The sequence below is a fragment of the Staurois parvus genome, unplaced genomic scaffold, assembly GCF_062004578.1.
Source record: "Staurois parvus isolate SC_StPar_1 unplaced genomic scaffold, SC_StPar_1.0 ptg000175l, whole genome shotgun sequence".
In the NCBI taxonomy this organism is placed as follows: domain Eukaryota; kingdom Metazoa; phylum Chordata; class Amphibia; order Anura; family Ranidae; genus Staurois; species Staurois parvus.
This window is the reverse complement of record NW_028317971.1, coordinates 6702989-6717883: the sequence shown is the minus strand read 5'-3', so window position 1 is coordinate 6717883 and position 14895 is coordinate 6702989. Positions and strand designations below refer to the sequence as shown.

Here is a 14895-nt window from a genome sequence, read left to right as displayed (position 1 = left end):
GTGTTCCGACAGGTGGAACAGCCCCCACCAGAACACTCCATTCAGCACAATCAACCATTGGCTGAGAGCCCTGATCGGCAGACCTTTTTTCAGTCATGTCCCTTTGACAGAAGCTGGCCGAACAGTATTAGGCGTAAACTAAGGGAAATTTACCTTACACACGTGAACTGCCCACTTTCCTTTAGTAAGAGGAACCTCTTTACTTCAAATCACTGACCTAGATTAATTCTAACCGCATTAAAACCAGAGAATCACCACTTTCCAAAAAGAGCAATGGTAGCTCAAGAGTTTCTCTTTTCTTCTGTTGCTTTGCATTAGCTTGGATACCAGCCCAAAACAAAAAGGATGGATTGCTTTTTTTTTTATTAATACAAAAACAGCAAAAACAGTACATCACACATTCCTTTAGGAGTCTCACATTTTAAATGGAAAGAAGTCAGTGAAAGAAAATGTATTGCATTGTAAAACAGTGGCTGCTACTATGACATATATTAGTTGTCAAGTTCAACATTTAGACAATAGTGTGCCTACAGAGATTAGGTTGAACGGTGTTAATATTCTTCTTCCTCTTCATCTCCACCATCACCAGAGTCTGTTCCCACTTCTTCATAATCTTTTTCTAGAGCTGCCATATCCTCCCTTGCTTCAGAGAACTCCCCTTCCTCCATGCCCTCTCCCACATACCAGTGTACAAATGCTCTCTTAGAATACATGAGATCAAATTTGTGATCTAGCCTTGCCCAGGCCTCTGCAATGGCTGTAGTGTTGCTCAGCATACAGACAGCACGTTGGACTTTAGCCAGGTCTCCTCCCGGAACTACAGTAGGGGGCTGGTAGTTTATTCCCACTTTAAATCCAGTAGGACACCAGTCTACAAATTGAACAGATCTCCTGCTCTTAATAGCAGCTATTGCAGCATTGACATCTTTCGGTACCACATCACCTCTATACAACAGACAGCAAGCCATATATTTACCACGTCGAGGATCACATTTCACCATCTGATTTGAAAATTCAAAGCAAGCATTGGTGATCTCTGGCACGGATAATTGCTCATGATAAGCCTTCTCTGCTGATATTATGGGTGAATAAGTGACCAGTGGGAAGTGGATTCGAGGATAAGGCACCAAGTTTGTCTGAAACTCTGTCAAGTCCACATTCAATGCCCCATCAAACCTTAAAGAGGCTGTGATGGAAGAAACAATCTGGGCAATTAATCTGTTCAAGTTAGTATAAGTGGGTCGCTCAATATCCAGATTTCGGTTGCAGATATCATAGATGGCTTCATTGTCCACCATAAAGGCACAGTCTGAATGCTCCAGAGTTGTGTGGGTTGTCAGAATAGAATTATATGGTTCTACCACTGCAGTAGAGATTTTTGGGGCAGGATAAATTGAAAACTCCAATTTTGATTTCTTTCCATAATCCACAGACAGGCGCTCCATTAATAGCGACGTAAAACCAGAACCTGTGCCGCCTCCAAAACTGTGGAAGACCAAAAATCCTTGAAGTCCATAACACTGTTCAGACTGGAAGAGAATGCAAACAAAAGTTTGTTGCTGGAAATTTAAACACAAACGCCTTAACCAAAAAAGGAAAGATATAAAGGATATAAAGAGCCGCTGTGTGCAACAAACCCATTTACAAGCAGATATTACTATAAAAATGTAGCTGTGACCTCGCTGTGCTTCCTATAGCCGGAGCAGAGATCAGAGCTATGGCGGGACCCAGATGTCCACCTATTAATGACTGCAGAAAATTACAGGAGGGGGTCAATACAAGACCAGTCAACTGTACAAGGAGAGAGCAGCAGTCACTGCAAGTTACAGTTCATTCACATTGGCACGCCTGTAATTAGCTTTAGTCATCTGGGAAGTATAAACTGCTTCATGCCTACCAGATAAATTTTCTTGCATTTAGAAGTTTCCGGCTTTAGGGCTGGTTCACACCAGATGCTTTGCAGTGAGTTTTTAAAATGCAGCTAGAATATACCAGTGAGGAACAGAAGTATTTGAACACCCTGCGATTTTGCAAGTTCTCCCACTTAGAAATCAGAGAGGAGTCTGAAATTCACATTGTAGGTGCATTCCCACTCAGACAGAATTAAAAAAAAAATACATACATACAAATTCAGGAAATCACATTGTATGATTTTTAAAGAATTTGTCTTGCACTGCTGAACATAAGTATTTGAACACCTAAGAAACAGCAAGAATTCTGGCTCTCAAAGACCTGTTACTGTGCCTTTAAAAAGTCCACCTCTACTCCACTCATTAATCTAACTTAGTAGCACCTGTCTGAGCTCTTTAAAGACACCTGTCCACCCCACAGTCAGACACCAACTACTACAAGGGCAAGACCAAAGATCTGTCAAAAGACACCAGAGACAAAATTGTAGACCTCCACAAGGCTGGAAAGGGCTATGGGGAAATTGCCAAGCAGCTTGGTGAAAATAGATCAACTGTTGGGGCAATTGTTAGAAAATGGAAGAGGCTAAAGACGACTGTCAGTCTCCCTCGAACTGGGGCTCCATGCAAGAGCTCACCTCGTGAAATATCACCGATAAGAAAGGCGAGGAATCATCCCAGAACTACAGGGGAGGAGCTGGTCAATGACATTGAGAGCTGGGACCACAGTTTCAAAGGTCACTGTCAGTAGAACACTACGCCGTCATGGTTTCAAATCATGCATTGCATGGAAGGTTCCCCTGCTCAACTCATCACATGTCCAGGCCTATCTGAAGTTTGCCAATGACCATCTGGATGATCCAGAGGAGGCATGGGAGAAAGTCATGTGGTCAGATGAGACCAAAGTAGAACATTTTGGGCTAAACTTCATTCGTCGTGTTTAGAGGAAAAAGGATGAGTTGCATCCCAAGAACACCATCCCTACTGTGAATCATGGGGGGTGGTAATATCATGCTTTGGGGGTGCTTTTCTGTGAAAAGGGACAGGACGACTGCACTGTATTGAGAGAATGAATGGGGCCATTTATTGGGAGATTTTGAGCAACAACCTCCTTCCCTCAGTCAGAGCATTGAAGATGGAACGTGGATGGGTCTTCCAACATGACAACGACCCGAAGCACACAGCCAGGATAACCAAGGAGTGACTCCGTAAGAAGCATATCAAGGTTCTGGAGTGGCCTAGCCAGTATCCAGACCTAAATCCAATAGAACATCTTTGGAGGGAGCTGAAACTCTGTTGCTCAGCGACAGCCCCGAAACCTGACAGATCTAGAGGAGATCTGTGTGGAGGAGTGGGCCAAAATCCCTGTTTCAGTGTGTGCAAACCTGGTCAAGAACTACAGGAAACGTCTGACCTCTAATTGCAAACAAAGGCTTCTGTACCAAATATTAACACCGATTTTCTCAGGTGTTCAAATACTTATGTTCAGCAGTGCAAGACAAATAAATTCTTTAAAAATCATACAATGCGATTTCCTGAATTTTTTTTTTTTTTTTTTTTTTAAATTCTGTTTGAGTGGGAATGCACCTACAATGTGAATTTCAGACCCCTCCATGATTTCTAAGTGAGAACTTGCAAAATCGCAGGGTGTTCAAATACTTCTGTTCCTCACTGTATGTACAATAGTTGCCATGTATGCCAATGGTCCTTGTTCACACTAATGCAGTCAGTTTCCAGTACTTCAACCTGCTGCATTTTCACCTGGAACATGTAAAGAAAAACTCAGTGGAACGCATTGAAAATGCATCTAAACACATTTGCACAAATGCATCTGGAAAGCTGAAATTGTGGTATGAACCAACATTTAAAGCAGGTTTAGCTGCTGGGTCTCTAATCAGATCTCCTGAACACTCAGAAATCTATTCTCTAAAATTCAACTAAACATACTGCACCAGTAAAATGCAGTGTGACACACAGACACCCCCCCCCATGCAATATTTGTGTGTCCTGGGTTTCAGGTTTAAAAATAAAGGTACATGCAGGTAAACAAAGGTTCTAAGCTGCATGCTGCTCAGGAGGGCTTGCAGTAAAATAAGGTTTTTGCTGCCTGACCACATATTAAATAAACTACAACCCCATTTGCAAGAAAGAGTGGGACGCTGTAAAATCTACATAAACAGAATTCAGTGATTTTCAAATCTCATAAAACCCATATTTTATTCACAATGGAAAACATTAAATGTTTAAACTATTAAAAAAAAAAAAAAAAAAAAAAAAAAAAAAAAAAAAAAAAAAACACAAGTATTTTGAATGGATGACAGCAATGCTCTTCAAAAAAGTTGAGACAGGGCCATGTTTACCATGGTGTAGCACTCCCTCTTCTCTTAAGAACACTCTGTAAATGTTTGGGAATTGGAGGAGACCAGGTACTGGAATTTTGGGAGGGGAATGTTGTCCCATTCTTGTCCAATATAGGGTTCGGATTGCTCAACAGTCCTGGGTCTTTGATGTATTTTTTTTGTTTGAATATGCACCAAATATTTTCAGTTGGCGAATGCAGACAGGCCAGTTGAACTCCTGGACTCTATGAAGACATGCTGTTGTCAGATGCAGAATGGGATTTAGGACTGTCCTGTTGAAATATGCAAGGCCTTCCCTGAAAAGTCTGGATGGGAGTATATGCTGCTTTAAAACCGGAATCTATATATCCATCTGCATTCATGGTGCCTTTATAGATGTGCAAGCTGCCCATTCCATGCGCACTAATGTGCCCCAATACCATCAGAGATGCAGGCTTTTAAACCAAGTGTTAAGCCAGAAATTCCCTTTTTTAGGTCTGAGGATGTGGTACCCCTAGGATTACCAAAAAGTTCAATTTATCTGACCACAGAACAGTTTTTCACTTTGCAACAGACCATTTTAAATGAGCTGTGGCCCAGAGTAGACAGCAGAGTCTCTGGATAATGTTCAGATATGGCTTCTTTGCATGCTAGAACTTTACCTTGCATTTTTGGATGGCATGGCAAACTCTGTTCAGACCGATTTTCTTTTTTGTATTCCTGAGCCTGTGCAGTGATGTCCTCCACAGAGTCTTGCCCGTTTTTAATGCAGTGTCATCTGAGGCCCACAGGCATCACACGTTGCACTTTATGGCCTTTTCCCTTGTGCACACATTTCTCCAGATTCTCAAATTTTACGCCATTATGTATTGTAGAGGATTTAAAAGTCTTTACAATTAGGAATATTCTGAAATTGAGCGACAATTTTTAGACACAGCTTTTCAAAGATTGTGGAGCCTCTGCCCAGCTTTACTTCTGAGACACTCTCAGTATAAAAAGACATCTTGGAGATTCAATCAGGTCACTGACCTAGTGCCAATTAACTGGAAAATGTTCTTCCAGCTCTTCCTTATTAGTACCACTTTGCCAGCTTTTTGTTGGCCTGTCCCAACTTTGAGACGTGTTGCTGCTATCAGTTTCAAAAATGACCTTATTTCTTTCCCTAAAACAGCACATTTTCTCAGAAAAACAAATTCAGTTGATATGAGCTTCATTGTGAATAAAATATGAGTATATAAGATTTGCAAATCATTACATTCTGTTTTTATGTAGATTTTACACATTGACTGTAGTACAATTACAAAAAAGTTGACCACCTGCCGACCCTCCACCATAAATATACTACATGTATGTTACTGTGCCTGCATGGGCTCTGGTGGTCACAGCGAATTGCAGCTCACAGTACCAAGTGCAGCCTGGGGATCATGTGATTGCTATGTCAACAAAGCCGTTATGAACGAATTTCATCTGCTTCTTGTACTAGTGAGCCGTGATTGGCCCACAGCCATCACATGGTACTTGGGCCAATAATAGATCATGACTCATTCACAACAGTTCAAAGAATTGCTGGTACAATGAATATATTTATTACATACTGCTCAAAAAAGTTTTTAAAAAGGAACACTTTTTAAATCAGAAATATAGCATCAAGTCAATTAAACTCCTAGGATATTGATCTTGTCAGTTAAGTAGCAGAGGGGGTTGTTAATCAGTTTCAGCTGCTTTGGCATTAATGAAAGCAACAGGTGCACTAGATGGGCAACAATGAGAACCCCCAAAACAGGAATGGTTTTACAGGTGGCGGCTACTGACATTTTTTCCCCTATTCATCTTTTCTGTTTTTCACTCGTGTTGCATTTGGCTAGTGTCAGTGTCACTACTGGTGGCATGAGGCAATACCTGGACCCTAAAGTGGCTGCACAGGCAGTCCAACTCCTCCAGGATGGCACATCAATACGCGACATTGCCAGAAGGTTTCCTGAGTCTCCCAGCACAGTCTCAAAAGAATGGAGGAGATTCCAGGAGACAGGCAGTTACTCTAAGAGCTGGACATGGCTGTAGAAGGTCCTCAACCCATCAGCAGGACTGGTATTCAGTCCTTTGTGCAAGGAGGAACAGGATGAGCACTGCCAGAGCCCTACAAAAAGACCTTCACACCAGTGGCTTGCTGGAGGTCAGAGCAAACAATCAAACAGACTTCATGGAGGGTGGCCTGAAAGTCCAACATCCTCTAGTGGGCCCTGTGCTGACTGCCCGACACCATAGAGCTAGATTGGCATTTGCCATTCAACACCAGAATTGGCAGGTCTGCCACTGGCACCCTGTGCTTTTCAAAGATGAGCAGGTTCACCCTGAGCACATGACAGACGTGAAAGGGTCTGGAGAAGCAATGGAGAACATTATGCTGCCTATAACATCTTTCAGCATGAACGTTTTGGTGGTGGGTCAGTGATGGTCTGGGGAGGCATATCCATGGAGCAATGCACAGACCTCTACAGGCTAGACAATGGAACTTTTACTGCTATTAGGTATTGGGATGAAAATCCTTGGACCCGTTGTCAGACCCTACGCTGGTGTAGTGGGTTCTGGGTTCCTCCTGATGCATGACAATGCCCGGCCTCATGTTGCCAGAGTATGCAAGCAGTTCCTGGAGGAGGAAGGAATTGATACCATTGAATGGCCCCCACACTCACCTGATCTAAATCCAATAGAACACCTCTGGGATATCATGTTTCGGTCCATCTGACACCGCCAGGTTGTACCTCAGACTGTCCAGGAGCTCAGTGATGTCCTGGTTCAGATCAGGGCGGAAATGCCCCAGGACACCATCCATAGTCTCATTAGGAGCATGCCCAGACGTTGTCAGGCATGCATACAAGCACATGGGGGCCATAAAAATTACAGAGTACCATTTTGAGTTGCTGCAATGAAATTTCAGCAAAATTGACTAGCCTGTTGCATCATTTTTTCCACTTTGATGGAAATTAAAATTATCAACCTATAGAGGACTGAATTCAAAGACAACCTGAAAATCAAATGATGGGGCATCCTTACGTTTCAAACACATTACCCAGCATGATATTTTTCTCCATTAAGATCTTATGTGTTTTTAAAGTGTTCCTTTAATTTTTATTTTAAAAAGGTATGTGTACATACATTTTTTTTTATTGGAAAAAAAAAAAAACCTCACTATGCCCCTTACCAAATACCTTGGACTGTCTGCTTTCCAAGAAGGGGTAATTTGGAGGGTACTGTCCTGGCCTTTAAAATGCCTCAAGAAATGATATCAGCCATCAGTATACTGAAAGTCCATGAAATTTCCTTGCTGCTAGATATTCCACAGTCAGCTGTTAGTGGTATTAACAAAATGGAAGCAACTGGGAACAGAAACTTGGCCACATAAAATGAGAGCAGGGTGAGCGCATGCTGAAGCACACAGTGCGCAGAAGTAGCCAACTGTGTGCAGAGTCAATGGCTAAAGACCTCCAAAATTTGTGTGGCGTTCAGATTAGCACAACAGTGCATAGAGAGCTTCATGGAATGGGTTTCCATGCCGGAGCAGCTGCATCCAAGCCTAACATCACCAAGTGCAATGCAATGCGTTGGATGCAGTGGTGTAAAGCACGCCGACACTGGACTCTAGAGCAGTGGAGAAGTGTTCTCTGGAGTGACAAATCACGCTTCTCTATCTTGCAAGTCGATGGACATGTCTGGGTTTAATGGTTGCCAAGAGAATGCTATTTGCCTGACTGCATTGTGCCAGGTGTAAAGTTTGGTGGGGGGAGGGGGGGGGATGGTTTTTCAGAGGTTGCGCTTGGCCCCTTAGTTCAAGTGAAGGGAACACTTAAGGCATCAGCATACCAAGACATTTTGGCCAATTTAATGCTCCTAACTTTATGGGAAGAGTTTGGGGATGGCCCCTTCCTGTTCCAACATGGCTGCGCATCAGTGCGCCACAAAGCAAGATCCATAAAGACATGGATGAGCGAGTTTGGGGTGTAGGAACTTGACTGGCCTGCAAAGAGTCCTGATCTCAACCTGATAGAACACCATTGGGATGAATTAGAGCAGAGGCTGCGAGCCAGGCCTTCCCATCGAACATCAGTGCCTGACCTCATAAATGTACTTCTGGAAGAATGGTTAGACATTCCCATAGACACTCCTAAACCTTGTGGACAGCCTTCCCAGAAGAGTTGAAGCTGTTATATCTGCAAAGGGCGGGCCAACTCAACATTGAACCCTACAGACTAAGACAGGTTGCCTGCCTTTACACACATGAACTTTAATGGCATCCCTAATACTTTTAGCAATATGGTACAATTTTTTTTTTTTTAAATTAAATTAAATACCAGCAAAAATAGAAGGATATAAAATGTCATTTGCGTGCTGTGTTGCATGATTGCACAATTGTCAGTAGCTCAGAAAAGCAAAAATTGACCTGTCATGAAGAGGGTAAAATTTTCTGGAGCTCAAGTGGTTAAAGAAGATCACTATTGGGAGTGTGCAGACAAAAGTTATTTTTTAGATGTAAAATATACTTGCCAGCTTTCGTATCCTGTCGAGCGTTTGATCTATTAACTCTTTACCAACTGTGTAGTGCCCACGAGCATAATTATTTGCAGCATCTTCTTTGCCTGGTATGAGTTGCTCTGGATGGAACAGCTGCCTGTAGCTTCCAGATCTAACACCATCTGGAAAAAGAAGGCATATAATATTGGCACACCAGTGTGAAACTATCCTAGTGCACTTTTTTCTTCTGTACTTGTACTGCCAATCCATTAATCATCTTTTACACACAAAAATATATGAGCAAGTCTGCTCTACCACTGTGAGCCAATCAGGTTTCATTGCATATTAGTGTTGTCATACAAAAAAAAAAAAAAAAAAAAAAAAAAGTGTTTTAAGCAGTGGGGCCTTAAGAGGGAGGGGGTGAAAACCACCAAGAACACATCATAAGGTGAAGTTCTACTCCCACAATGAACTTGGATGGGGATAAGGAGCATGAAATATCCAAAACTGAAGAAACTTAACTTGAGCAGGTGGAGGACAGCTAACTTTCTGGCTGTGATTGTCCACTTCTTTACAAAAAGCAACAAAAAGGTACTTTTACTCCTTCAGCTATACCTGTAGTACACCCCAACACATCTTACAGAATCTGTGCTGTCAATAGTCCAACAGGTTGGGGAGTTGAGAAGCAATGCAAGAAAAACAGCAGATGCTCTGGTTTTAAAGTGCAGTAAAAAAAAAAAAAAAAAAAAAATCAGCACAATGGACATACCATACAGTCAGTGCTGTGTCCCATGTGCTGATGCCTCTTCTGTTAGGCAAAATGTAACTCCATAACTGCTCCCCACCTACCCCTGCTGCCATAATCTGCTTGTGTGGTAGGGGTTAATAGAACTGGGGGAGCTGTCATAGGCTCTCATCAAGAGTGCCCATCTATGGCCACTCGCGCCCCCCCCCCCCCCCAGCTCCTCCATACTACAGCTTCTATGAATAAAAAGCATCCATGGATGGAAGGGCTGGCCTATCGATCAACCTTCATTTATAGATTTCCCCCCCCCACTCATGGAAGCTGCAGTACTGGCTTCTGTGAATGAAGGCATAGTTGGGCACTCTTGACGAGAGGCTGCGACAGCTGCCTCAGTTCTATTAACCTCCACTGCACCAGAAAAATTACAGCAGCAGGGGTGGGGAGGATTTGACTTCACAAGAGGCAGCAGCACAAAACGACATGAAACTGATCAAGTTATATCCCTTGATTTTTACTGCATTAGGCTTTAGATATTAGCGTCGCACTTTTGCTATATACAGTGGCTGTTATTACAATAGTTGCAGACACAGTGGCTGGTATTACGATAGTTGCAGACATTTTGGTAGGTTAAATTGTTCTCATTTAACATGCGTTTTAAAGTCAAACTCCAGCGAGATGATCAAGACTTTCATGTTTTCTTTTGTCTTCAATGTTTTAATTATATGAAATGGCAAAGACTGAAAACTATGGCTTTTGTAATCTGACCTGCAAAAATCTCAAACTGAATTGAATGGCCATGTTTTTACATGTTCAAGGAGCTTTACACACTTTTAAATTACATGGGTAGTGAAGTACTTGTTTCAGAAGAATACTGCAACTTTACACAATAAATCAAAAATAAAAAGCATGGCTATGTTCTTCAGTTATATGCTATAGGCAAGGCTGTAGTCTGGATTGGGGTTGGGGCTCAGTTGATTGACATTAAAGCTCCTTGACAGGATTTGAGCTCACTTTTACAAAAAGGATTACTACATTGCATTCCATTTACATGACACTGTAGCTACAACTATGTAGTATGTTAAAGTCATGCTATATATGTAGCTGGGTCTGCAGGGCTGGCAGGAGAGGGATGAAAGCATGGACCTGGCTTGTCAGTTTCTTGTGTCCAGTGCTGCTTTGCTCATTTTGTACAGAGGATTTAGACAGTTTATAGGCATGGCTGCAGGACTGGCGGCTTTCACAAAACGCAGAGCAACTGGTGTTAAACCACCATCCTTCCACTAGGGGGCAAACTGAAGGCATTGACTGTTAGACTCTGGTGAAGCATTGTAAAGGATCATGGGAGATTTAGTTCCCAAAGAGACCTAGTCTGCACTATAGCTTTGTTCATGGAATTCAACTGCTAGTTGCACATAGGAGTAGTGGCAAGGTTTTTTTTCTGGAGCTAAGAAAAGGAAGAGGACAGGATGGCCAACCCAATCTTATACTTTAAAGTGGGACAGAGTTGCCTACCAGGACTGCAGTAGTTGTGCTTGCATCAGACTTCGTGTGGAATAGCAGGACTTTAGGTCCACTTTGAGCAGGTATCCAATGTCTCTTCAGCAATAAAATACACTTATCTGCCTGCTCTCAGCAATCCCTGGAATGTAAACTGAGATGTGCATACACAGGTCAGCTTAAAGGGGACAGCTGTTCCCTGTGTACCAGACTGGCTAGCTCCTGCAGCATGTGCAGGATTGACGCCATCCCATGCCTGCCAAGAAAGATGGCCAAAAATTGGTAAACAGGAGAAAAAGATGCTGGTGAGGACAGGGACTGCTTTAATTCCACATTAAAGAGATGTTACCTCCAAGCGCTCCCATCAATTGGGCCCCAATAAGCGGGCCAATAGAAGGAACAAAGTATCATACTACCAACTGCTAAACAGTTATTGTGATATACACAAACCGTACATATCTCCCCTTGTTAAAGCTAACCAGGTTTAAGCATTTTACTTTATGGCAGTTACGGTTTCTGCAGTACTTCACTCCTTGTTATAAAATATTTCTTTATGGTTAACCATTGTACAAACTATTCTCTCTTTCTGCTGGAACATTACAGTACATTTCTTCTACGTTTACCCTGTTGCAATACTTTACCTTTCGCTTAACCAGTTGCTTTGTCATTTTTGGGGTCTATGCATTTTGAGCCTTTTGGAGTGTATCTACAGGTACCTGGAATAAACAAACATTCTCAAACACCTAGGTGTGTCAGTGTGTGGAGCGATTCAGAGTCACTAGTAGAGGAACAGGGCACGCAACACCTCAAGCAGCTCGCTCCTTCGGGGGGTAAACGCAACATAAAAGGTAATCATATTGTATGAAATTATGCTAGAGAATGTTTGTTTTAAGTGGATTGTATAGTTGACAAAAATCTGGGGATGGCTACATGTTAATAAACGTCTTATATGCATTAAATCTAGGCCACTAAAAAGGTGCTGGTATGCAACTTCAAAAGAGCACCAAAGGAGGACCAAAATGCAGGTGTATTCCATTTAAACTATCAAGATTTCCTGGTCAAATCTAGTGTTGCTCTGCCCCCGCACAAATCAATGTCGTAGTCACAGCAATGGACCAACAGCAAAAACAGGAGACAGCAGAACATGTCATGGCTTCAGAAGTTCTTCTAAAGCCATTTAAAGATATGTGCAGGTAACTGCATTTTATGTAGCCAGTTTATAAATAAAACCCGCAGGCTTGTTACGTTTTGAAGCTTGCGGTCTAGAGGCACATATCTAGGTGCCCTGTATCCACTTTAATGCCCGTTTCAAACAGGCTTAAGCTTGTAATAGAGCAATGAACAGCAAGCTTTGACAAAGCATTAGTAGAGCTTTCAACAAGCCATGTTAAAGCATTTAAAGAACCATTTAGCTCCAGTTCATAAATGTTGAACACAGATCCTAATGGGAGTGCTGAGTGCGACTTTAAAACAAGCTGCTAGCAGGCTTCAACACTCCTTGAAGCTTGTGGAAAGCCTCCAGCAGCTTGTTTAAAGTGGCAATCAGCATTCCTACTAGGATCTGTGTTCAACGTTTATAAACTGGAACTGAATGGTACTGTAAACACTTCAACAACGCTTGCTGAATGCTATGGAAATGGTTTGCCAAAGCTTGCTGTTCACACTGCTCTTACACTAGCTAATGCCTGTGTGAAACAGGTCTTAATGAAAAGGCCCTCATTACTGCATTGGCCAAGATTAGCTCTCCTTCATGCCACACCTCAACATCTCCAATCTGGGAGAGTGCGCAGAAGTTAATGGGAGAAGTACAGATCTAAGCATTGTTCACCTATGGCAATAAGAGCACCTCAGCAGCCAATAAAGTAATTAAGTGTGCACCCTCATGAACAGTCAAGGCCTTACAGACCAATTATGTAAGGTGTAACCCACAACACTGCAGGTTTTTTTGTTAATGGATTATACAAATGTAGGAACAGCAGGACCTGCAAAACAACAAGTGTAACTTAGTCAGGACTCAGTTACGCCAACCTACAAAGCTTATTGGGGTTTTTACATCCACAACAGATACAATGCACCATGCGTCTTATGATCAATAAGTTTAAGAATTACTGTACCAATAACAGTTGGCTCCAAGTCAATGAAAACACCTCTTGGAACATACTTTCCCGACCCAGTCTCACTGAAGAAGGTGGAAAATGAAGAATCAGCACTTGATATCGTCTTGTCCTTTGCTACTGTGCCATCTGGTTGAATTGAATGTTCTAAGCAATAAAGTTCCCAGCAAGCACTTCCCATCTGAACTCCAGCCTGGCCAACATGGATAGATATGCATTCCCTCTGCAATAGAGATCAAATTTCAGTCAGGTCTATATCAGAGGTCTTAGACCTATAGCCAGTTTCTAAAAAAAAAAAAAAAAAAAATTTATACACACAAAACCATATTCCCCAGAAATTGACAATGGATAAATAGATGACATGAGTCCATTGCCAGGACAAAGTCCTCCTCTGCCACCCAAGGTGAGCATCCAAAATGTGCTGAGACTTCCAACCTCTGATCTACCCAATTATTCTAGGCCAGTACAAAGTATTACACCCAGCAAAACACCCCACTTTTCATTTTCTATTTACGTCAATGCTAAGGCCATAGGAGTTATGCCTCGGCTTCCCATTTACTACAAATAATACTGTTTTTCAACAAAAATTGAAAAGTACATATTTAGAACATACAAAACAAATGGAAAGTATCATCCACCCTTTAGAGCAGGGCCAAGAAACCAAGCATTAGTGACATAATACATTCAGTACATACACACATACTTTGTTCAGGTGACTTAAAACCCTATTTTTGGGGAGCAAGTGAAGAATAGTGGTTTCTTAGATTTCAGATACCAAATGAAGCATCTGTATGCTTTTAACTGCTTGGTTAAGCAATTCAGATTCAGACCAAATATGCAACAAATAAGGAATAGGTCTCTGATCACCCTGCACACCATTCAACACCCACTATACAGCCTTGTACAAGAGTCACCCATGATATCACACCATCAATTTCATACCTGAATTTCTAACAGACACATATTTTTACCAAAAAAAAAGTCTGAAAGCATTAGAGAATTTCCCATTGACATTCAGAATAAGGTTATGGTGCAAACCAGCAATCAACTGAAGGATGAAGACTGACATTATTTACAATATGCATTTCAATACTAAACCCTATGTCACCAACAACACCAATTGCACACAAAAGAATCATTCGTAAAGGCTAGTAGTCTGCATAGAGCAATTTACCATTATTACCCTTTGGGACCTGAGCACTAGCTATAGAATCCAAGGCAGGTGTTTCCTGCTCTGCACCATTTATTAAGTAGCCTTGCTATACCACCTGAGAGGAAGTAGAGCCTCAGGGAAAATTAGGGGGAGATGGAAAGGAAGCTTTAACCCTTTTATTACTGGTGGTAAAAAGAAAAAAGCTAAATGCCTATTATACATATGGGGTATTGTTTTAGCTTTTTGCTCCAGTTTTGATTATATAGCCAAAAATGTGACAATTCTTCTACAGTGAAGAGGACATTAAACTATACAATCCACATCAGTAGATTATGGATTGATTTCAAAGGAACTTGCAGTATAATGTCCCTACTATACCGACATACTAAACAATATTTTCTTCTGTTTTGGGTGCAAAGAGGAGCACTTGAGGGAAACCCATGCAAAGATGGGTAGAACATACAAACTTCATGCAAACAGCTCTTGGGTATGTATTAAACAGAGGTCTCATGAGCTACAAGCGTACTAACTACCTATCTACCATGCTGCCCTATGATGATATTTCAGTTACTGGTAGAGAGTTGCTGAGATTTCAGTGGCAAAATTATTCCTGAAAAAAGGAGGTGTGCTT

The 14895-nt window shown here is 41.8% G+C and overlaps 1 protein-coding gene across 1 annotated transcript; it reads right to left on the bottom strand.

The window, feature by feature from the left end:
- Positions 1 to 418: 418 nt before the first annotated feature.
- Positions 419 to 13340, bottom strand: LOC149462393 (tubulin alpha-1B chain-like). The gene is made up of 3 exons (XM_089677011.1): positions 13112 to 13340; positions 8789 to 8937; positions 419 to 1529 (listed from the first exon to the last, which is right to left on the bottom strand). Exons 1-3 carry the CDS (start codon positions 13290 to 13292, stop codon positions 552 to 554), a joined length of 1308 nt encoding a protein of 435 aa, XP_089533137.1. The 5' UTR covers positions 13293 to 13340; the 3' UTR covers positions 419 to 551.
- Between the last annotated feature and the right edge of the window lie 1555 nt (positions 13341 to 14895).

Bases quoted from the DNA above. Each gene is read 5' to 3' on its own strand.
- LOC149462393 (XM_089677011.1), bottom strand. From the start codon at position 13,292: ATGGGAAGTGCTTGCTGGGAACTTTATTGCTTAGAACATTCAATTCAA. The intron at 8,938-13,111 runs GTACAGTAATTC...TTCTTTTTCCAG, and splicing joins CTTGGAGCCAACTGTTATTG to ATGGTGTTAGATCTGGAAGC. The intron at 1,530-8,788 runs GCAAGTATATTT...ATTCTCTTCCAG, and splicing joins TCGACAGGATACGAAAGCTG to TCTGAACAGTGTTATGGACT.